At 50.1% G+C, this 24269-nt stretch overlaps 1 protein-coding gene across 5 annotated transcripts in view; it reads right to left on the reverse strand.

Moving 5' to 3' along the window:
• Nucleotides 1-1014: 1014 nt before the first annotated feature.
• Nucleotides 1015-24269, reverse strand: part of Nav2 (neuron navigator 2) — a 373079-nt gene continuing 349824 nt past the window's right edge. For all 5 annotated transcript variants that reach the window (XM_085841707.1, XM_085841706.1, XM_085841708.1 and 2 more), the window contains 9 exons: nucleotides 22486-22581; nucleotides 20911-21079; nucleotides 16814-17049; nucleotides 13971-14125; nucleotides 13707-13778; nucleotides 12807-13003; nucleotides 12398-12516; nucleotides 6666-6869; nucleotides 1015-4401 (listed from right to left, as the gene is read on the reverse strand). In XM_085841707.1, coding sequence (XP_085697833.1) covers nucleotides 4276-4401; nucleotides 6666-6869; nucleotides 12398-12516; nucleotides 12807-13003; nucleotides 13707-13778; nucleotides 13971-14125; nucleotides 16814-17049; nucleotides 20911-21079; nucleotides 22486-22581 — 1374 coding nt within the window. In that variant the 3' untranslated portion in view covers nucleotides 1015-4275. The remainder of the gene's footprint in view (nucleotides 4402-6665; nucleotides 6870-12397; nucleotides 12517-12806; nucleotides 13004-13706; nucleotides 13779-13970; nucleotides 14126-16813; nucleotides 17050-20910; nucleotides 21080-22485; nucleotides 22582-24269) is intronic.

Consider the following 24269-nt stretch of genomic DNA (forward strand, 5'->3'; position numbering starts at 1 on the left):
GGTGCAAAATTTAGACATAAGAGCCAGGCAGATTTCTGTGAGTTAATGCCAACCTGAGCTACTCGATAAAGTTCCAGGCCAGCCCGGAGCCATCTAGTGAGACCCTGTGCAAACCAAACAGAAGAGTGAACTCCTGTCATTTGTGACCACAGTGAAAGAGACATTTGGGTACAATAATATCTGATCTCACAAGTTGATTGTAACAGTAAAAGGGTAGGGATCGCCCAAGGATGTCGGTGCTAGAGAAGGGAGCTAGAGGAAGGCTGACGGGCAGTACTGAGTGAGTGAGCCCTAGCATTGCCTAACACAGCACAGTGACAGCACCTTCCACGTTTCAGAAAGCAACTTGGATTTGCAGTGCCCGAGGGGAGAAGACCCTGATTGGCTCACTGCATCCATGCCAGCAGTGATTCTGAGGTGCCTGGCAAGAATGCACAATGGAAAAAACATAAACTTGAAGCTGGGGCTCCAGGCAAGCATGTTTGCACAGCATGCAGGAAGAGCTGGGTTCCATCCAGGACCAGATATGGCCATGCGTACCTGTAACTCTGGCATTCAGGAGGATGCAGGCAGGAGTATTAGAAGGTCGAGGCTATCCCTGGCTAAGTAGTAAATCTGAGACCAGCATGGGATATGTAAGGCCGTCTCTCAAAACAAGCAAAACAAAACACCCCACAAAACCCAAAAGGCAAAAATCCAAACAAAATTCCTGTAATCTTGAACAACAGAGACTAAGAGTATTTGGAGGGCCAGGCGGACATGAGAAAGCAGCATCTGTGGATGGGGCTCCGGCTCCTAAAGGGTGGCAGAGTGGTGGCTGCTGCTCCAACAAGTGAGCAGTGGTGACTTCCAGGAGAAATGGACAGAGGTACTCCTGACAACTTCCGAGCAAGGGTGGATCTGAAGCAGGTTTGAGGTTTCTCAGCTTCACAGCCTCTGGGGTAGAACAATGTCCTCCTGGCGTGAACTCAACATGAGACGGGTCTCATAAGAACAGAGAAGCCAAACCACCAGTATGAATAAATAAGCATTAAGTTTATTGGATCATGAATAATTTAAGACTGGTACAATCATCAGCTTTATTCTCTATGACATGGGGCAGATCTCCAGCGGATTGTTCTCAAACCCAAAAACCTGATGACAAATGAGAATTAAATAGAGAGGGGAGAGGGATGGAGAGGTGGTGGGGGGGGGGGGGGGAACATACCGTACACAAAATACTCAATTCCTAGTTTTCTCTTTAAAAATGGCTAGAAAAAAGTCATCAAAATGCAGCAGTTTCATCAGATATTTACAATTTCTATGTTACAATGAAAAAAAAATGTACATCTTATAGAACATGTTTCATAAACCGCTCGGCTCGAGACAAGCAGGTCAAGACAGCAAACCTCCCATTCGATATCTGCAAAGTTGGATTGTTTTTGCTTTTGAAGTAGATTTGCCAGGGTTGGAATTTGAGCACACAGAATTTTAAAGTCGAGCATTAAACAATAAAATTTAAAATGTCCCTAAGGCCAGAGGAAGATCTGGGCGAGTCTTGCCCTTGTCACACTCCCACCCCACCCCCAACCTTAAGTTAAAAGGACTTCTGTAGAATTCTTGGCCTCCTGGGAAGAAAATTTTTGGCTCCCCCTGGTACCTCAGCAGCGGCATTGCATAGGATTTCAAAAGTAGCCTATCTATAGAAAAAGGCAAAATGGAAGCATTGCAGACAGAGTTCTAAATGGGTACAAAGTCATTTTGTCCAAGGTCGAGCAACTGAAAAGGAAAATCATGACCCAGTCGGAAATATGCCTTTCAGACAGCCCCGCTTCCCAGTGTTTCAGGAAGGTGGCTGAACCAGGAGGCACTCTGGGGCTACAGAACCAAGTCAGGCAGCAATGGGTACACAGGCTGCTGTTGCGATCTTGGGTGGGCTGGGAGAGACATCTGGGCATGGAGAGTGGGGAGAGGGTGTTGCTAAGGAAACAGTTTTAAGCAATGTTAGTGGGGTGTACTCCTAAGGTGACTGAGAAAACTATGTCGAGGAGGGGTTCGATTTTCCTACCTCCCAAATTCACAGTATGAGAGTGTACGGCCGTTGCTGGGAGACAAGACTGAGAAGGGCTACCCTTCAGGGGCACTGGAAGGCTCAGGGTTTGGCCCTGGTCACAGGCTAGACACGTGGTTTGAAACTTTTATTACAAACAAAACAACAGAAGACACACTCACATCCACACTAGTAGCAAAGGCAGGCTGGGTCTGGGCTTACTGCAGGGAACGGAAATGTTTCTAGTTACCAGTTAGCAGGACACATTCTTGTTCCTTTCAATGAGGAAGAAAATCAGTGCCATTCCAAGGAAAGCGAGCAGTTTTGGGTCAAGCTCTTAGGGTAAAAAAAAAAAAAAAAGACAAACGTTCAAGAATAGAATATCAAAGATGAGGTTAAAAACCCTGATCGTTAACAGAGACACCATTGGTGGGGCCAGGAAAGTTTCTATAAAACACAAAGAGCTCAAAGATGTCCATACGGTGAAGAGGACACCAGTGTGCTGAAGCCATGGCACACTGGTGGGGGTGGGGGTGTCCTAGAGTACAAATTTGCAAGGTTGAATGGACTTGTGGGGTCACTGTCCAGTGAATTTGTTGGCTGGAGACTGATAGGAGCCTAAAAAACATCTCTCTCTCTCTCTCTCTCTCTCTCTCTCTCTCTCTCTCTCTCTCTCTCTCTCTCTCTCTCCCTCCCCCTCCCCTACCCCAATCATACATCCACACAGATGACTCTCTGAAATGAGAGGTCGGCAACTTGTGTTCTCTTCATGGATAGATGACTTATAGCCCTGTTTACTTCGATGGGGAAGACACACACACACACACACACACACACACACACACACAACCCCAGGCAGGCACAACACTCATGTGAATGGACACGGTCAGCACAAAACCAGTAAGGCATTGTATGGGGGCGGTCAGCACCGAAGAGGTCAGGCAAGGCTCATCGGGACAGAGGCACGGCCGGCCGGGATTCTGGGAAGGGTGGCCGCCCCTCCCTGGCTAAGCTGTGTCACATTGGATCTGAGGGAAGCGCCAGCTTTTGGTGAGGGGGCATCATCAACTCCTTCTGCAACTGGGGTCTGGGGTGCCCAAGGTGATGCTGTGGGGTTCTCAGCTCTCAGAGACAAGAAGGAAAGGCGAGGTCCGTGGCTCACCCACAGGAGGAGAACTGGTCCTCGTCTATCTGAAAGAATATGGATGCCCACACAGCCCCGGAAGGAGGTGTCGAGGGCCCAGAACTGTGACAGTGGACACTGAAAACCCAGGCTGAGGGAGGAGGCAAACTCTACTTAGTTCTTGCTTTCACCAAAGGACTAATTCTGGTCAAGGGAGTGGGGGTTGGGGGAAAGGGGCCTTCACAATCAACCAGGAAGAAAGGCAGACACAGGCAGGGGTTGATAGTTCTCCAAAGAACTACTTGTACAGTACACAGTGTTTGCGGACAGAAACCTGACCATTTAGACAGACGAAGGAAACAGGCGCGCTTTTCTGTGTTGCTAGCCCCATCCGCTCACTCACATTCTTGCATCTTCACTTGCTCTCACAGATCATGGGGGTGGGGGAGGGGTGGGTGGGAGGGATGATGGGCTGGGAATAGGGGGAGGGGTGCACTGGAATAGACAGAATACCTCTCGGGAAGGCGAGCACCATGTGGAAAACAGAGACATGTGATGTATTGGTGTCCCTGGGTGGCGCTCCAAGCAGGCGCCCTTGTTAGCACCAATTCTTCCGTGGAGGGTGGGTGGCATGGCTCTGGGGTGCTGGTGGCCAGACCCAAACTGGCGGGTCTGTGCTGGGAGTAAGCCCTGCTGTCTGTGTTTCCAAGTTGAGTTTAGTCTTTTCTGTCTGGGGGGTAGTATGTGGAGGGATGCTGTTGGGTTTCAGGGCACCAAGTGGAATCTTACGTTTAAAATTTCCATTTAAACCCTTTATATCTCAACAGTGAGGATCCTTTCCCATGAAGTATTTTCAGTGTCTCACGGAGGTCACGGCAACAAGGCAAAAAAAAAAATGAGGATGAGGGCAGAACAGAGGCTAGTACAGTTGTCACTGTCGGGAGGGGAGGTCCTGGGCTGCTCGTGCGAGGGCAGAGAGCAAGGGACGAGGAGGGGTTCCTGCTCCCGCTACTCTGCTCTGGCTTCAAGGCTGTGGCAGCCAGGGCTGGCTCAGGAAGTCATCTTCAGAATGAAGTGGAGGATGCGGGGTGGGATGGAGCGAGGGAGAGGGGGGGAGCCTCGGTCACAGAGTGGACTCCAGGGACGAGTCCAGGATGTCGTCATGGTGGCTGTTGCTGTTGGAGTCGCTGTCATAGCTCTGGGGGCTGGAGTAGTTGGCTGCCTCCTGCAACCTCATCAGCATGTTCATCTGTGGGGAGAGCAGAGGGGTTGGAGTGCCTGACAGTTGGCTGGGAAGCTCACCCTGGCCTCTTTGGAGTCCCTGACACCTGCTCCAGACTCACCCCGGAGGTCAGGGCTCACCAGAGAGGCTGCAGACAAGAGCACAAGAGTCCTGGGCTCAGAGTCCAGCTTCCCTGCTTGCCCTTGCATGACCTCGAAAGGTTACTTAGTCCTTTCCTGTGGCATTTCCTTACTGCTCAAACTTAATAGTTCCTGCCCATCATGTGGAGGTCTGGGATGAGCTAATATACTTGCCACACTGTGAGTTGAGTGCAAAACCCTACCAATGCCATCCCCACAGCTGTCGCTAGCAGCCTTGACATCTAAGGCATAGGGGCCTCAGTCACTGCCACAGCCTTTGGGTAGGGGAGGAGCAGCTTGCCAGGAGCAATCATGGTGCAGGGGATATGCGCCACACCACGTACCAAAGCACCCGAGCCTCCCTTGTCCCGTGCGTGGACCAGACGCAGGGCTGATCTCTTGGGGGAGCAAAGGATATGGTGTGCTGACCACTCAAGAACAGCCCACCCGCTGCAGAGCAAGCTTTTGAATATGTTTGGCCCAGCGAGTGGCACTACGTGGAGATGTGGCCTTGGAGTAGGTGTGTCACTGTGGCTGTGGGCTTTAAGTCCCTCGTCCTAGCTGCCTGGAAGTCAGTACTCTCCTAACAGCCTGCAGATGAAGATGTGGAACTCCCAGTTTCTCCTGCACCATGCCTGCCTAGATGCTGCCAAGCTCCCACCTTGAGGATACTGGACTGAGCCTCTAAACCTGTAAGGCAGCCCTAATTAGATGCTATCCTTCTAAGAGTTGCCTTGGTCATGGTGTCTGTTCACAGCAGTGAAACCCTAACTAAGACAGTGTGTGAGCTGTTGCCTGCCACCTTTACCTCAAGTAAAGAAAGAACCCAAGCCTTTGCTCCTAACCTCCTCTGGCTGCAATACAGCAGTTAATTCTCTGCAGCAGGGAGGGCTACTCACTATCAAATACCCCCAGCGTCCACAGTGTATGGTTCTGAGATAAAATCCAGTCAGTCCAGATCTCAGGAAGGACACAATGACCTTGCTAGCCTCAGTACGACCCGCATGACCTTGGCCTTGAGAAATGTCTGCTGGATCCGGTATTCCCTTCAGACCCTGGGCAGGATAGCAGCGTTGAATTCTTTTAGTCAGCCCTCACGGTGTGGCTGTGCTGCAGCACCTACTGGCAGGACGCAGACTACTGCTGGCATTTATTTAGTCCACTGGCTCCTCACGAGGGCTAGAACAGGTGATGTGGCTGCCTTCCAGCCCTGCCGCCCTTCTGAAGAGTGTTCTTCCAATTATGCAATGCAAGCAATATTCTTTGTCCGACTTCTGTCGTAGCTGCCATCAAAGTGAGGGGCGGGTTTCAGGCAGGCTGACAGCCATATCTGGGGGGACTTGGGCACACTTTCTTCCTTCCTCCAAAAAGCTCCTATGGCTTTTTGTTGAGTGAGGTATAACTTGGCAGCATGTCTATGCATTGGGACTTTATCATTGCTACCCAAGGTCTGTCTGTTTGTCTTCCTTCCTCTTTTTTTTTTTTTCTTTTTTTAAGTTTCTCTTGTCCCTTAGCAAAGCATAGTTCAGTCTCATCCCGCTAGCCAGGTACCTGGGTTGGGGCTGTCATGTCTTCTGCTTGTGTCTCCTGGTCTTAAAAACCTCTCATTGTCTAGCTTGGGAGCCAAGTCCCTAGCACTCTCTAGGACAATATATGGCAATGGTACCATCTCGAATCAGAGGCCAAACAGAGGGGCAGAGGACATTCAAAGGGGAAGGAAATAAAAACATCGAACGTTCAACCTTATACAAGAACAACTCCATCAATGGAAAGAGAGGCCCATTGGACTTGCAAACTTTATATGCCCCAATATAGGGGAATGCCAGGGCCAAAAGAATGGGAATGGGTGGGTAGGGAAGTGGGGGGGCGCTATGGGGGACTTTTGGGATAGTATTGGAAATGTAATTGAGGAAAATATGTAATAAAAAATATTAAAAATTAAAAAAAAAAAAGAACAACTTCAAGTGAAGTTAAAGGCCTTAAACGGGAAATGCACACCCATGGAAGAAAATACCAGAGAGGATCGTCTCGTCCCTATCCATGGGGTGAGTCCAGCCTTCCACAACAAGCTTTTGCCAATCTCCCACACCCCGAGAGCTTTGCCTCCCACCCAGCCCGTGGCTGCCACTCCCTTCAGTGCTGTCAACTCACCAATGGATCTCCTTCAGTGTCGCTGGGGGGCACCTGCTTGCTTGTTGACCCCTCCCGAGGCAGGGAGTAGCCATCGAAACCCACGTCCTCAGGCCGGAGCTGCAGGAGTGGGGGCCACTCATGCTGCTGTGGGCTGGCAGCCCATGGGTAGGTGTCCATTACCCACTTGGCGGGGTCCTCCCAGGGGGCACGCCTTCCGTAGAGCTGCAAACAGGCAAAACGGAAGTCCGGAAGCAGGCCGAGACTCTCTCTTGTTGCCCCAGTTCTGTAGCTTAATGGAAAACCTCCTAAACCAGCATTATGAATAGCATTCTGAACTAGAGAACTCATCCAGGATAAACACAGCCAATGGTTAGGCGCTCAGTCTAACAGACACGGGCTCACTCTCTACTAACCTTCCCAAGTCACCTCTAGAGTCCCACTGGTTAAGCCTAAGCCCACTCAGAGATTGGGTTCTGGGTAGCAACATGGCAAGACAAGGGTCTGATGATGAAATAAACCTGTATTATTTTTTTTCTCACTTTTTTTTTCATGCACATGTGGAGGCCCCAAGGTCAATGTTGGGAGTTTACTGGGTGTCTTCCACACTGTGCTCATTGAGGCAGTCGGTCAGCTGGAACCAGAGATGCGTGATTCAGCTAGTGTACCTGCCAACATGCTCTGGGGGGGTCTCATTTCTGCATATTCTGAGCATGGAAGTAAAAGTGGGACCCCATAGCTATTGGGAATTTACATGGGTTCTGGCGATCTGACCTGTGGTCCTCTTCCTTGCTGCTTGTGTGACACGCACACGGACAGCTGAGCTATCTCCCCGGTCCTGAACCCCCATTTTTCAAGTATATCTGACTCTCAAGAGTGCTTCTGTGGGCATGCAAGTCCCTTTTTAAGTACAACATTAAGAGAGGACACTGTGCACGGGCAACAGTGATGAGACCTTTGCTGGCTCCGGATTCTCAGATTTGCCAGTGAGAGGAACCGATGTAGTCCCCAAAGGGCGAGCTATACCATCTTTTAGTTTTATAAGGCCAACAATATCCTGCTTTTTCTCAAGTCTTGAGGCCCTGACCTGGCAGTAATCTTAATGACTGTTCCTGACAGCTTTGTGAGATGTATGTATTCTTTAAAGAATGGAAACCTAAGCTGGGTGGCTTCTCACAGCGAGGCTCTGATCACTGTGAGGCTGGGTCTGGCATGTCTGTTTCCTCTGCGTGCCCTGGGTGCCAGGGGCCAGCCACGAACAGCAATGATGACTCGAATAGAAGCATCGCCCCACGGCTTAGAGATGGGGGAGCCCCAGAAGAGCCATTGCAGATCAAGTCTGCTACCCTCTGGCCACTGGCATCAAAGCAGACATGATAGGGCATGTTCACAGACAGGGCAAGGCAGGGCAGGGTTGTCTGGGCTGTAAAGAGGTACTTCTACAGTGACTTCAGGGTACATAGATGGAAAATTCCAGACACCACTTCCCTGTGAGCTTCTTCTACCCTCTTGGAAGCTGCAGAGGGGAAATGAAGAGGTAAATAGAACTGAGACTAATACATAACGGGGTCCAGCTCTGGTCCAATGGAACCACACCCTTGAAAGTCACAGTTTCTCAACTGAAAAAGAGCCTGTCTACTTAACAGGTGCCTTCTCTTATCTGATGGGAAACCAGAAGCTAACAGCACTGCTGATGTGAAAGGTTGGAAGGCAGATCTGGATTAGAACCCAGGACTCAAACTTCCTTCTTGGGGCCTTTCCCTCTTACTCACCCACGGGACCACTTTGAATCAGCAGAAATGATATTACTGGAGCCTGAGAGCGGGGCTGTTCACCAGACCTCCCCATGTCAGCCTGGCCTAAGTTCATCATTCGCTCTGGTGGGTCCCCTCTCCCCGAGTCCCCTGAGTTACTCCAGGTCTTAGAATCTGATTTCTATCCAGGATGCCACCTATCCTACCCCCACCTTAGATAAGCCCATCTCTCTATATTAGTGGCTTCCTCCTTCACTTTACCCCAGCACCTCCTATGACATTATCTTGTCAGATGTCAGCTCATTGTCTCCCCATACCCCAGCCTAGCCTCTAGCCTAGTTTGCTGCTACAGCTCCCTTCATCAATCTTGGTCCTTGAATTCAGTCCAGCAGCCTAAAGCAGTTCAGTATGAGCAAGAACGATTTGGGAGAGGAGCAGGTGTGAACCCATGTGTGGATCAGGAGTAAAGAGGACACAGAAGCAGATGGGGATGGTTACAGCTGAAGGAGCGAATTCAGATTAGAAGCCTCTCCCTACCGGGCCCTCTGAAGGAACAAGACTGCCTTTCTAAGGGGACCCTCAAGGCCTTAGACCACTAAGGCTGAGGCTGAGCATGCCTTTAGCACTCCTGAGGCCCAGTGGTTTTGTACACACTTGCTCTTCATCCTTAGCCCCTGCACTATAGGCTCAGAGAACAACTGGGTTTTCAGAAACCAGGCCAGTACAATTGTCCCATAGGTCAGATTTTTTTTTTCCATTTTTTGGAGGGGAAAGCCAAAGCTGGCACAGGGGACTGCAGAGGGTGTCAGAGGACCTTGGTAACTGAGGAAAGGTCTCTGGGTGTCCTTCTGCAGCTCCTGCCCTTAACACCCCCAGTCTACTCCCAACACCAGGCCTTCTGAATTGCTCCGCTCTGCAGACACCAGACACACTGGCAAGCGTTTCTGCTGACAACGGGGAATGGGACCTGAGACTGAGTCATAAGGTAAGCATTTGTAGGTGCAGCAAACATTAGCTGTAAGAACAAAAAACATTTTTTTTACAAGCCTTCCTACATTCTACAGGATGTGGTCAAAACCAGGTGGCCGTGAGTCAGTCTAAGGCAAGCAGAGGAAGTGTTGTGCAGCTTCCGGGCTCTTCTGCAGACTCTGGAGGGCAACGGAGGGGCAGCTGGACAGGCAGACAATCACTTTCCCCAGGGAGGAGGAAGCTGGTGTACTACTGGCTTCTCAGTAGGAATTAAGGATGATGCTAAGACACTGGAAACTAAGATTTGGGATGCTGCGAACCTCCTGATCCCACAGGAAGCACAGGACTCCTGGATGTGCACGGCAGCACCAACATTCACATTTAGGAAACACTTCTAGGCATGACTTACACACAGGTGACTTTCATTCACAGATTCCAGAAAAAGATACTACCACCTGCATGCTATCCACTAGGGGGCGATGTGGTGTCATGTCCTGTCCCGCCCACACGCAAGGATTGCCTGAGTCTGATGGTAAAGGCTGGTGCCTGCAGAATGACTTCCCTGTGTTCTTTCCCAGTCTCCCCATGGGCAGCCCTCTTTCTGGCTCCTAACACGTGACAGCCCCCTTTGGAACCTATTCTGAGGTCTCCACCTCTTCTCGACTCATAGCCTTGGCCAAGAAAGGGCACACATGTTCTAAATGACAGTATGCTTCCCTCATGGCCACTGTGCAGGGGAGAGGTGAGGAGGGAGTGACTCCCATATGGTACCTGGCACACACTCAGCCTTCCCTCAGAGGGAGCCAAGGAGAAAGGGGAATTCAAATGAGCTTTTTAAAAATAAAGGACTTTTCTCACCAAGTGAAACCACAGGTAGAACCCTGCCTAACACTAAACCAGGCACAGCAGTGTACACCTTTAATCCCAGAACTCAGGAGGCAAAGGCAGGCAGATCTCTGTGGGTTCAAGGCCAGGCTGGTCTACATAGAGAGACTCTGTATCAAACAACAGCAAAATAAGCAAGCAAAAACCAAAACCAAAACAACACAACACCCCCCAAACAAACAAAAAACACTGCAAGTGTGTTAGCACGTGTCTACAATCCCTGCATGCTGGAGCTTGAAGCAGAAACATCAGAAATTCAAGGCTAGCCTGGGCTACATACAGAGTTCAAGGCCAGTTTAGGCTATATAAGATACTGTGTTTAAAACAACAAAAACCATCGGACAGTGGTGGCGCACGCCCTTAATCCCAGCACTTGGGAGGCAGAGGCAGGTGGATTTCTGAGTTCAAGGACAGCCTGGTCTACAGAGTGAGCTCCAGGACAGCCAGGGCTACACAGAGAAACTCTGTCTCAAAAAAACAAAAACAAAAACAAACAAACAAAAAACATCAACAAAAACCCAGCAAAACCAACCAATAAAACTTTTGTTTCCTGGTTACCTATAACAGTTCCCTTGTAAGTTACAGGAGACCCTAGGATGGCCTCATTGTCACAAAGTAGCTGTAGCTGTCACATGGCTCTGGACTCCAGCCCTCACTCAATCATGGTGGTCTGCTGAGGGAACTATGTTAAGGTCAAAGCTTTGGCTGGCCTTGGGTTTTCTTCCTTGTATCCTCTCAGGGCTGCAGGAGTGCCAGGCCCCTGGTGTAAAGCCTGGTAGATCCTCCAACTTCCACCTTAACCCCGACAGGGAGAACACGGCCAATCCTTATGAATCAGCATACTTTAGAGCCGCCTCCTGTACTAATTCACGAGGCAGAGCTAGGAGATTTGGGACAGGGTGGTACTAGGTAATCCTAACTCAGCTGTCTCCCTTCACTGCTTCTACACTGAGGACATGTCCTTCAGATAACCTCTAAGAATGACACATCCACTTGGTCCCTGCCACAGGCAGGCCCTTCAGCAGCAGCCCCTTTGAAGCCCCTCCTATCTATGCCCTTGCTCTTGGCTGGATGAAGAGCAAGAGACCCTTCTGCAGTGGCTCCCTGAGCAAAGGAATCATAGGTGACTTCCCCAGCTATGCCTGAAACCTCCCTTTCAGTTCACCTCCAAATGGGAGGGGCCTTGCTACCACCAGCCACTGGGGACCAAGGGGTCAGCTCAAGAGTGGTCTTTGTCTCCTTGGACACCTTGGATATCTTTGCTCAGTCGCCTCTGGCTTTTCTCAAGTGACTCAGGTCATTCCCCTTCGGTTATCAGAAGGTCCGCTCGAGGCAAAGAGGACACAAGTGGGAGAACGTATGAGGAAGGAGGGCCCAGGGGCAGCAGTAGGTCCTCCAGACAACCATCAAGCCATCCCAAGCTCCTCAGTAACTCCTAAGCTGAGTGACAGCAGCGGGTGCTCCCCAGATGCTACTGGACATAAGAGATGTGCAACCAGAAGAGCCCGCCAGAACCACCTGTGAGGGGTGCTGAGGCTGGGTAGGCAATATCCTGCCTGGCCTTGAGGTCGAAGTACCTGGGATGAAGTTTTTCTACAGTGTCTCAGAACCCAGAGTCTTGCCTATGCTTGGTAAGAACTTATAAGGTCATCTGCCACTACAACCTTGAACTTACAACCTACCTCTCTTTTTCCCAAGTGTAAGATTTCATGGGGTGTACCACGATGCCTCGTCGAGGCTTTGCTTTTATGATCTTTGGGCCTCAATTTTCTCCTCTTGAAAAATTGTAACGATAAAACTTGGCCCAGATCTTAGGCCTAATCTAGGACTTGAACCACATAAGACAGATGAACAAATCAAACCCATGTATCTGGTTGGATCTCTTTTACATTCCCACGCTGGAGGCTTGATGGCCATGGTTTCATTTAACCCTTACAACTCTCTGTGGCAGAGTAATGCTGTTATCTCCCCTCCCGATAAGGCAGAGACGGTGAAACGCTTTGCCTGGAGTCACAGTGCTAATGAGCAGCTGAGCCAAGACTTTCAAGCAGCAGTTGTTTCCACCGTGTGCCATACGGAAGACCACGCAGAAGGAGAGCACGGGGCACTCAAGTCTGAGGAAGCCAAGAGGAGCATGCTTCTCACCTGGAGTCCTTCTCTGACAGCTTCCAGGAGGTAGGGGATTATGGAGTAGTTCCACAGGTCAGTGAACCACACTCTGGAACCATCCACATCAATGGGACATGACAGGAAGAGCCGGGGACCTGGGGACCACAGTAAGAGACATCACAACTGAAATGGGGCAGGGTGGGCTCCCCGGTGTAAGCTTCCCTCGTAAAAGGGATACTCAACTCTCTAAGTAGTGGTGGGGATCATGGCTTGAGGTGTGTCCCTCTGCCCTTCTTTATCTCTGAGGACAGCAAGACATCTCTGCTGGGTCCTGTCCTGGCCAAGACCCAGAGGGTAACACACAAGGGAGCCAGGGCTCTTGGAAGACCACTGCCTACGCTATCCTTCCATTAGCTTGTCCCAGCCTGCCTGGCCTCCCACCTACCGATGGTGACATCTGAGGAGCTGTGGGCCTCCAGGAAGCGGTTGAGGTGATGCCAGACCTTCGGGATCCAGTTGATGATCTTCACCAGCTCCGCATTGCGCACCCGCCCACTGATCTCTGTCTCCATGAGCTTCCTCCTCAGGAAGCGGCCGAGGAAACCCTTCACGGGCTCCGTGTGGTTGGCACAAAGCACCCACCTGGGAGAAACAAGGAATGCCTTTCAGTCGCAAGGATGCCCAACAAGACTGGCAAGCTTTAAAAACTATAGTGTCTGGGAATGGAAAGGTGAGTACACTTATTGTAGTGGAGGCTGCATTTAGTACACCCTTGAGGGGAGGCTTGTGTGGTGGCCAGTGAAAAAAAAGTGTGCAGGGTCCAGGCTAAGGTGGCGAAGTCTATCCCCTACCTAGAGAGAGGCACGGGGAGCCGTGAGGGTGCTGAGTGAAGCCAGGGCAAGCTGTGTCACCATCTTGATGGAGATGAACTACCCTTGGAGGGGAGTCCAGCCATGAAGGATTCACAGAGGATAGATAGAACTGGTAGCTCCACAGACCCTGCTACATGGGGACATTTAAAGGCACAGGCCATCACTGCTCATGCTGAATAGAGGCCAGGACACATGGCCTCAGCTGCCTCCTGATACTGACCCAGTGACTGAGAGTCACAGAGGTCAGGGTGTAGGCTTCTGTCCTGACTGGTGTATGGCTCTTATGTTAGGTTCCCTGAGCCTCTGTTTCTTCATTGTAAACCCGATGGGTAAATGGAATTACATAAGGTCGCTGTGAGAACTAAATGAGCTAAGCTGGAGGAAACGCCCAACAGAAAGCCTAGCCTACACCAGATGCTCTGAGAGGGCTGAGCACCCACCATTCTACCTGGATGAGGGGCAGGGTACCTCACCTGAAGTTATGATGAAGCTGCAGGTTGGGAGTGGAAGAGGTAGCCTGGTTCATCGTGCCGATGATGTAAGGGCTGTTGGGAACACAATGTGAGAAGCCCAGAGTTAGGGGTGACCTGGAGAGCAAGGGCTTACAGGCAACGGACTATGGTCGTCCCACCCCCTCCCACTCTGGCTGTGCATTCAACACTTCACTGTCACGATAGCCTGGCTCACTGAGTGGCCCCTGCCACCCTCCCTGCCCAGAGGTCTAGAGCCCCCTTTACCATTTGTGGTATTTGCAGTTAAGCAGCCCGTTGAAGATCTCGCCCAGAGAGCTGACGTGGTGCAGGTTGTCCAAGATGATCACCAGAGGCATATCCACGGCGTTGTTCTCGCTGTTGCACTGGTCAGCCAGGTTGGACAGATACTGGCGTAGCTCCTACGGGGTAAGCGGAATGAGCTTGGAGCGGGAAGATTCACGTGCTCCAGGCCTTCGCTGTCCAAGGCCAAGGCAGGAAGAAGGAGCCTGTTATGAAGTCACACTGTGGACACTACCTGAGACCCTATCTGTCACAGGGCATCGGTGTGGTGCTCCAGGGATGACATGAGCATGGGACATGGAAGGCCTGTGGTGGTCTGCCTACGGCCTTTTATAAAATGTCTGTTCAAGGCCTTTTTAGTTTTTAAAGATTTATTTTATGTATGTGAGTACATTGTAGCTGTACAGATGGTTGTGACCCTTCATGTGGTTGTTGGGAATTGAATTTTAGGAGCTCTGCTGGCTCAGGTCAACTCTGCTCGCTCAGTCCCTGCTCACTCCGAGCTCAAAGATTTATTATTATACATAAATACACTGTAGCTGACTTCAGATGCACCAGAAGAAGGTGTCAGATCTCATTACGGATGGTTGTGAGCCACCATGTGGTTGCTGGGATTTGAACTCAGGACCTTCAGAAGAGCATTCAGTGCTTACTCAGGGCTGCTGAGCCATCTCTCCAGCCCTGCTCAAGGGCTCTTGTTTCCCTGCTGTGCATGTACACACAGGCATATGTATGCATATACATGTGTGTACCTGTGTGTACAGAGGACAAACTTGAGTGTTGTTCCTCAGATAGGTACCATCAACCCTGTGTTTTGAGACAGGATCTCTCTCTTTTCTCTCTTCTCTCTCTCCTTCTCTCTCTCCTTCTTTCTCTCTCTCCCTCTCTCTCCCTGTCACCAAGCTGGTTAGGCTGTCTGTCTGATGAATCCCTGGCATCTACTTGTCTCTACCTCTCCAGTACTGGATTATAAGCAAGCCATCATACCTAATATTTTTCTTTAAAATGTGGATTCTGGGACATCCCAGCCTATAGGTCCAGTTTTTAATTCCCACTTGACCATTTCTTTAGGAAACTATCATTTCTTGTTATTATGCTAAATTTCCCAGGTTTCTGAAGGCAGGTGTCTCATCCTTAGCTATCTCCAAAGCATCCTCTTGGGAGCTAACTCTGCAGAGGTCATTGGACCAGAAGAGGTTCCAGCCACATGTAAGTGCTGCTGGGTAGTGCTCTGAAAGATGGGAAAGCAAATAGGGCCAGGTGAGTCTATATGCCCCGGGACCAGCGAAGGACCTGCTGCAACTGAACCTTGACGGTTATCTTGGTTGGAGACTGGGACAGCCCAGTGTGCCTGGGTCAGGGCTACACACCAGGAAAAGACACAAGGATGGAACAGCAGGGAAGATGGCTTTCCAGAGCCTCTTGAGGGGAGTCTGATGACATCACTTAGGACACCCATGGGGACTTAGGCAGGGTGGTAAAACTCTGTGATGAATGGACCGTGATTAGCTCCTTTTTACAGAAGTTAAGGCATAGAGCCAGGCCACCATCCGGAGACTGTACCAGGGGTAAGCGACAGGTTGGGTCAGACTGAGGCCTGTGAGAACTGCCCAGCTACTAGGGGGCGAAGGGGATGGTTCCTCCATCTCTTACAGGTGCACACCTCTCCAGGCTCCCCTTTCAAGCCAAAGTTCAGCTGGCTCATGAAAATGTTCCAGGTTTTCCCCTCCTCTCAACCGCTGCTCACCACAGCGGTTCCTTCTCATTTGGAACTCTTAGCCCTCTTAGCCAGCCCTGCAGAGCATGGCTTAGCCACACCCTGCATGGACACTCTACCCTTGCAGGGAAATGGGATCAGCTTGGGCACAGTTTGCCAACCACCACATGGCCTTCCTTCTCTCATCCGCTCCTAAGCTGTAGACAGAGAGATGAGAGCTTTTTCTCACCGCCCCCCCCCATCAAAAGCACAAGGGGAACCGGTAAGCAGGGCCGATAACCATGGATATAAGTAACAGGCCTGAGATCTAATCTTCTCAGGTGCGTGAGATGACTCATAAGGCAGAGGAGCCTTTTCCAAGTCACTTTTGATACTCCAGGCATGTTGTGCCAACACTTAACAGCTAGGAATCACAGGCTTCCACTGTATCGTGGAGGATGGGTGGATGAATGAATGGATGGATGAATGAACAAATGAATGAAGGACATTGCAACAACCTTTCACAGCCCCCCCCCCCAGCCAGGACCAGGTCAGACTCTATGACTCCACTGTTCACTACGAGGGGCAATAGAGCTGGCTACGCACAGGCCTCTGAGATCTCAACTAGGGTCCCAGTGCCAACACTTAGTTGGTCTGAGTTGTGTCCAACATGTGACAAATGTCCTTCAAGCTGCTGTTGTCAGTCCTGCAACATGGAGACAAGGACAACTAGGGCTTCAAGGGCTCTGTGAGGACAGTTTGCTGCTTATGGGACAGATATCATCAATGCCAGCCAGCCATGATTGTTGTTATTGGTGATACTGTTGTCTCATAAAACGTTTTATTTGGGGAAAAAAATAGTAATGCCCGGTAGGCACATGTACGCTCTTGGCGAACTAGACACATCTGAAGGAGCTATCTCTGTGAGTGGACAGGATTGACTTGCCCCAAATGGTCCTGGCTGAGAGGAGCTAACTCAAATTGTCCGTTTCTGCAAGCCCTGTTCTGAGCTCCTTTCCTGGCCTTCTAGCATGGAGGGCTTGAACATGCTCATAGTGACAGCAGCATTTAAAGAGCCCAATGTGCAGTGGGCTCAGGGTGGCCTCCTCACCTTGCTGGACTTGTGGTCCACATTAAAGGTCGCAATGACGCCATCTGTCAACTCCCGTCCTTCCCGAAGTACCACGTACTCAGAGAGCCGGTTGGCCAGGTAGGTTTTCCCAGTGCCGCTGGGGCCCGAGAGGATGATCCGCCGGTGCTCCGTCAGCAGGGATACATAGCGCTGCAGGATGGGCTTGGGGATCAGGGACTCAAACACCAGAGAGTCCAGGCTGTTTTCCGTGAGTCCTGTTTGAGAGAGATGGGGAGGGCTTGCAGTTGGGCGAGGAGGCTAGCTCTGGCATCATCTCTCTGCAAGACAACATCCCTCTTCATGACATCATCCTGTTCCTCTTGGTCGTCCTAAGACTCCTGCCCACCCAGGCACATTGGAGGCTGAGAGCTCAACATTGCTGCTGTAGGAAGCCACCCTCCTGGTCAGCAGCAACTCCAGTTTTGGGCTCCCTGAACTCTGGACTCCATCTGCCTGTTAGCATTTACTAGCCTTGTAGTGCCTACCTCAGTTGATGCTCTGCATGTAAATGGCTTTGCCACCAAGCCTGAGAGTCTCAGGCCAATCCCTGGGGCTAACATGGTGGGAAGAAAAAAAAGAAAAAGACAACCAATTCCCATACCCCCAACACACATCACACACACATACACACATACCACTAAAATAAAATAAAAAGGGTATATATACAAAGTCAGGCCTTGTCCTGGTATCTATCACTGGTGTGAATTGCTACTCCAAATGGGACTCTTTTGTCAAAACCCGATGGGGATTTAGTGCTCAATGTAAAAGCCAGGCTGATCCTTTTTTTTTTTTTTTTTTTAAGATTTGTTTTTATTATATGTAAGTACACTGTAGCTGTCTTCAGACACACCAGAAGAGGGAGTCAGATCTCATTACGGATGGTTGTGAGCCACCATGTGGTTGCTGGGATTTGAACTTCGGACCTTCAGAAGAGCAGTCAGGTGCTCTTACCCCCTGAGCCATCTCACCAGCCCCAGGCTGATCCTTGTGAATGCTGAAACTGATGGCAGCCACGGGCCAGGCCCTAGAGTGCCAGTCTCCTCCAGGGTTGGGCCATCTTTTCACTCATTCCATGTACACAGCTTTACCCCTTGCTGATTGTAGTGCTCACTGGGAAATATGGAGGTGACAGTGTGGGGGCCCCATGGTACCATGTGCTGTGAGTCCCAGTTGTAAATGGCTCCCTTCCTTGGGAGTTCCTGCTGCACAGTTCTTGTTTCTGCACGCCTAGAGCCTCATCTTGCTTCTCCTAAGGCAGGATTCTTTCTGTCAGACCCCACCCACCCTTTTATCTGCCAGTGGGCTGTGGACTGTATCCCTTCAAACCACAGTCAGGATAAACTCTTCCTTCTGCCATCTCTGCCGAGTGTTTCGCCACAGCAGCTAGGAAAGTTACTCATTCAGAATCTTGGTATTAAGAAGAAGGGCCATTGGTGTGGTACCCTCACTACTCAGAGCTCAGGCATCTTGAATGAGTTTGCAGAAGGAGTGTGTAAGTGCTGGGAACTCAGGTTAGAAAAGGCCAAGAAACTACAAGCAGAGGTTAGTGAGCCATTCTGGTGGGAATTTGGAAAACCAGAATGCATAGAGAAATCTGAACAATGAAAGCAAGGCTCATGATGTCTGGGGGTGGGGTAGGCATGACTCCATCAGGAACAGGGCAAGTGATCATTCTTGCTACATTCTGACAAGGACTCCGGCTGCCTTCTGCCCATGTCCTGGAAAACTGAATTTAAAGGTGAAGGACTGTGGGGCATGGTGGCACGTGCCTTTAATCTGAGGACTCAGGAGACAGAAGCAAGCACATCTCTGTGAGTTCCAGGCCAGCTTGGTCTACATGGTGAGTTCCAGGATAGCCAGGACTGTGTAGAGACCAGAACTATGTGGAGGGAGGAGAAAAGATGGACTGTGGCGGTATGAATGAAAATGGCTCCCATAGATCGGTAGGGAGTGGTCCTATTCGGAGGTATGGCCTTGTTGGAGGAAGCGTGTCACTGGGAGTAGGCTCTGAGGTTTCAGAAGCTCAAGCCAGGTTCACTGTCATTCTCTTCCTGCTGCCTGCTGATCTAGATATAGAACTCTCAGCTACCTCTCCAGTACCATGCCTGCCTAGATGCTACCGTGTTCCCACCATGATGACAATGGACTGAACCTGTGAACTGTAAGCCAGCCTCAGTGAAATGTTTTCCTTTATAAGCATTGCTGTGGTCATAGTGTCTCTTCACCGCGATAAAACCTTAACTAAGACATGGAGGGGATGTCAAGGCAAGAGAGTACTCCAGCTGTGGCATGGGTCCCGCTCACCACTCTTATCCAGGTCTACAGTGAAAAAGAACAGGTGGGACAGGAGGATAGGGAAATGCAGTTTGTTGGGGGAAAGGCTTAGGTATCCCTCTTGCCCAGGCACCCAGCTCCATGAGCCTTTGGGGCCTTGGCTCCTGGAAGTGCTAGGCTCCATAATACAATAGGAAAGGAACCGTAGAGGGACTTCCCTGCTCCCAAACTACCGCCTGGGGAAGTGACTATGGAGTCGGACACCAAGAAACCACTCTAACTGCAGTTCAAGGGGCAAGGGTCCATCACAGGCTGGCTGAAGAACTTGGCGACATCATCCACTTTGTGCTAGTTTTGCAGGTACATAAGGTGTCAGACTGAGGGGGTCATGGACTTTGATCTTGTGGCTCTAGAGAGTCACTGAAGCTAGGCAATAAATGCCAGGGTCAGAATCTCTGCAAGGAGAATCCCTGAGAAGCCACGGCAAGGAAGCTTAAGCTGCCATGGGGACCCCAAGATGTTGGAGAGTCCAGGACTATGAGACATCCACCAAGGAAAGCTTCAGGCGTGGAGTGGAGCTGGTCCAAGGGAGAGACTGTGCATGCCAAGGTGGAAGAGCTGGAGGGGCAGGGCTACCCAAGCCCTTCGGAGCACAGCTGACTCCATCACTAGCCTAAGATGTTTGATATGCAGCTGTAGCATTATGTCTTTAACCTGCTAAGTTTCTGTCTTTTTTTTATCCAAATATTCTTTGCTTTAACCCCACACCTCCATTCCACAATGAGAATGCCTTTACGTATTTGAAGTACATAACTTGTTTTGACTTTTTTAAATAGTAGCTCAGTTTGCCTTGGATCTCAGATGAAACTCAAGCTTTAGATTTTTAAACAGTCTCAGAACTATTAAAAAACTTCAGGGTTTCTCTGTGTAGCCCTGGCTGTCCTGGAACTCACTTTGTAGACCAGGCTGGCCTCGAACTCAGAAATCCACCTGTCTCTGCCTCCCAAGTGCTGGGATTAAAGACGTGCACCACCATGCCTTTTTTTTTTTTTTTTTTTAAGTCATACTGAAAGCGTTTTGCATCATGAGATGGCCAGAAAGATATAGGGACAAGGATCAGAAGGCTATGACGCACAGTACCCCCAAACCCAGCACTTCCAGGAGCCAAGGCTTCAGAGGCTCGTGGAGCCAGCCACCTGGGCAAGAGGGACACCAAAGTTGCTTGCAGCAACCCCTGTTGTAGCCTCCAGGATCTCACAGTTTCTCCATCTGTAGAATGGGTTCGTGCCCAAGGCTGGCTGGCAAGCATCCTTCATTGCTCTGGCAAAGTGCCATTTTAGCAGGGTTATTAACGAGTTATTAGTCTCTCATCAACTCAGTCATAAGGCTAATGGGATCTTTTGATGTCTAATTTCAGCAATAAACTGAAGTGATTTGTTTCCCGATGGTGCAGCTTGCTTAAATCAGAGTGATTAAGGTAAAAGGGGGGCGGGGGTGCCAAACAAACAAACCACCCACATGCCCAGAGCAAACCTACAAACCAAGACCTACTTTGGCCACTGGGAGTCCCAGCTTTTGCAAGTAGCCACTTACTTTTTTTTGTTCTTGGGTTTTTGGATTTTTTTTTTTTTTTTTTTTTTTTGAGACAAGGTTTCTCTGGGTAGCCCTGCCTGTCCTAGAACTTGCTCTGTGGACCAGGCTGCCTTTGAACTGAGAGATGCCTGGCTCTGCCCACCTCTGCCTCCTGAGTGCTGGGATTAAAGGCATGCGCCACCACCACCCCTCAGCTAGCACCCACTTACCTTTGACGGTCACCAAGATAGTGGTGTTCTCTCCCACAAGATAGCCACAAGGGAGGAGCTCGGGGGTCTCTGAGACGTTGCTACGCTTGATCTCACCAATGCTGTAGCCGAGAACACTGTCTGAACTCAGCCCCAGCTGACTCACCGGGTCCACATGAACGATGTATTCCTGGAGAAAATAAAACACGGACCCCATCAGAGAGCCGGTTAAAACCTTCCAGGGACTTCCATTCTCACTGGGTGATTGACAGGTGCTGTCTTTATTTTCAGATGGCACCTGGACTGAAATTAAGCCATGGCACACTCTGGGAATAACACCCTCGAATCCCAGGTCTCTTGAGATACAAATGTATTTGCTTAGGAGTCGGGGGGGGGGGAACGCCCCCCCCCATCCCTAACAAGACCATGAACATTTAATCTGGGTGAGCCAGGCAGCTTTCCTTACATTTGACTGGAAATTTTAAAGTCTATGAATGGTGCAAAGAAGTTCATAAAAAAAGTAACTGATGGGCTGCAGTTAAGAGCACTGACTGCTCTTCCGGAGGTCCTGAGTTCAATTCCCAGCAACCACATGGTGGCTCACAACCATCTATCATGGGAATCTGATGCCCTCTTCTGGTGTGTCTGAAGACAGCAACAGTGTACTCACATACATGAAATAAATAAATAAATCTTAAAAAAAAAAAAAAAAGGAACTGACATGAAGCCTTTTCCCACCCCCCACCTTGGCCCAGCAAAGCCAGAAAGCAACTTCAAAGTATTCAAAGGTTCCCTATGCAGAGCATCCCTTTGCTGGTGACCGGGATGGCTCGTCGCCTGGAGACAAGCACTGGGCATGAGGTTAATCAATGAGCTAAGACCTACCCTAAATGTACATAGGACTATTCTATGGGTTGGGGTTTTGGACTTGAATGAAAAAAATGAAGCAAACTGAGCACCATCTGTTATCTCTGCTTCTGACCGTGGGTGCAGCGTGAGCTTGCATTCCTGCCTCCATGCCTTCTCTTAAACAGTAAACCAGGAAGAAAGAAACCCTTCTTTCCTTAAGTTGCTTATATGTGTGCATGTGTACATATACACACAGTGCTCTCTCTCTCTCTCTCTCTCTCTCTCTCTCTCTCTCTCTGTGTGTGTGTGTACAGGACAGAGGATATGGCAAATACCCAATGCAATGACATGACCACAGCAGCATTCTTGACTGGTGGGATGTTACTGTCAGAGATTGCAGGGCTGGTATGGGGGGCTGGGCACGCATGTGCAGTCCAGAGGACAAAACTGCACTGCCGGGGCTTCAGCCTCAGGTCTGAGACTCTAATCATAGTGAACAGGATGTAATTTCAGGGATGCCATTGTGAACAAATGTTTACTAGCTGCCCAGTTATTGCCAAGGGCAGACACCAGTGAATGGCCAGTCAGCCATCTGAACATATCACTATCCTTCCATGCCTTGGAGGACCAGGGGACAATGTACGGATGGGGAGGAGTGAGGAGGATGGGGATATAGTTGGGTTCTGGAGGCAAAGCTCTCCTCCCTCCCTGAGCCCACTGCTGTGGCTTGCTTCTCGAGACACTTACTTTGAACAGCCGTCTAACCACCCCATCGAGCACGTCCCACTTGGTTTTGCCACTAACTCCGATGCAGCCAATGAGGAAGAGGTGTGGTCTGGAGTCCTAAGGGTGAGGAGACATGTGCAGGTGAGGTAGAGCTGGCTGTTGTCTGGCCAGGTTGGGCAGAGGCCTAGGCATTCCAGTGCTTCCATAGGAGAACAAAGCCCCGTTCCTTTCCACGCCAGGCATGACTTAGCTGGCATGCCTTGTCCCTGCTCTGGTAAAGCTGCGAAGGATGTGGGAGACTAAGATGACCTCTCTGGTACCTGAGACCATCAGCTAAGTGCATGCCTCGCACAGGGCGTGGATTCCAAATCCTTGACTGCAACTTCGCCCAGCTTCCGTCTGCCAGAGCCACAGTTTCAAACCTTGCTAAAGAGCTACTCACCTTTTCCAGGAAGCTTTGTGATTCAACTGCCTGGCTCAGAGCTACACTGGACAGACCCAGGCAACGACGCCTTCTCAATAGACACATTTCTGGGGTCAACTCTTTCATGTGGTATTTAATGACCTTTGTCATGTGGTCAGAACGTCAGAGAGAATGTTTCTGTTCTTTTCCTTCCTTCCTTCCTTCCTTCCTTCCTTCCTTCCTTCCTTCCTTCCTTCCTTCCTTCCTTTTTTCTATTTTTGAGAACCTCCTGCTTCTGCCTCCCAAGTGCTGAGAATAAAGGGGTGAGCTTGGCTTCTCCTACCTAAAAATAATATTTATTACTTTCCTTCTACTAAAACTTAAAACAAGTTCAATTCAGAAAATTAACAAAAGCCTGGGAAGGCTGCCAACAACTCTCATTTCCCACTTCTTGCTCTTCTACACCCACGGGGGCTAACCGATCACATTAATGAAGAGGATGCCGAGAAAACATTCCATTCTGCTTGTTTTTTTTTTTTAATATCTTACATGCCTGTGAGGATGTAGTTGGGACAGGGGGTTGGTCTAGGTGGCAGGCTCAGGCATGCAGCAGTTATAAGTCAGCAGAGGGAAAGAATGCCAGTCCAGCAATGGAAGGGTCTGACGCCACTGTGTGCCTTGTGTTCTTGGGTTTCTTAGTGGCACGATGGGGATAACATTGTGGCCAGTGACCTCTTGGGTATGCGACAGTGGCCGGGAACAGCAGTAAGGAAATGGCTTACCATCTAGTTAGAATGTCAACTGTGACCCTGAGAGTGATGAAAAGGAGGATCGGTAATATGGAGGGGTGTCGCCTGCCTGCACTGAAGAATTCTGAGAGAAGGAATCCCAACCTGACTGGCCAGGCCTCTGTGAGCTGTGTTCTTGAGGTTCCTTTCCAGTCAGAGAGCTCTAAAAAAAAACCCCTAGTAAGTCTGCCACCCAGTGACAAAACTGGCAGAGAAGAGTCTAGCTGCAGACACTTCGTTTTGATGGGTGTTTGGTCCCCCCGACTGCCTGAAACTGTAACAACATGGCTGGCTAGAAGTACTATGAAATATAACTTTGAAACTTCAGAGGGACTTCAAGTGCAGACTCCTCTGGTCTTTCCCCACGTTTATGGCTAAGGTCATCCAAGCACCAAATAGGACTTACCCACTACTTCAGAATAGTCTCCGGGCAGATATATGTTGGAACAGAAACCACACCAGAGGCATCGTCTTCTAGCGTGGGTGACTCAGGATACCCCTACCCACCCCACTCTGAGACCCCAGTGCTCCCTAGACTTGGCGGAGGGCCTCCCGTCTCCCAGCATGGTGAATGCTATGTCTGTAGCCTCTGAGGAGCTAGAAATGTGTCCCAG

The sequence above is a fragment of the Mus caroli genome, unplaced genomic scaffold (assembly GCF_978045245.1).
Source record: "Mus caroli unplaced genomic scaffold, Mus_caroli_1 scaffold_8, whole genome shotgun sequence".
Lineage (NCBI taxonomy): Eukaryota > Metazoa > Chordata > Mammalia > Rodentia > Muridae > Mus > Mus caroli.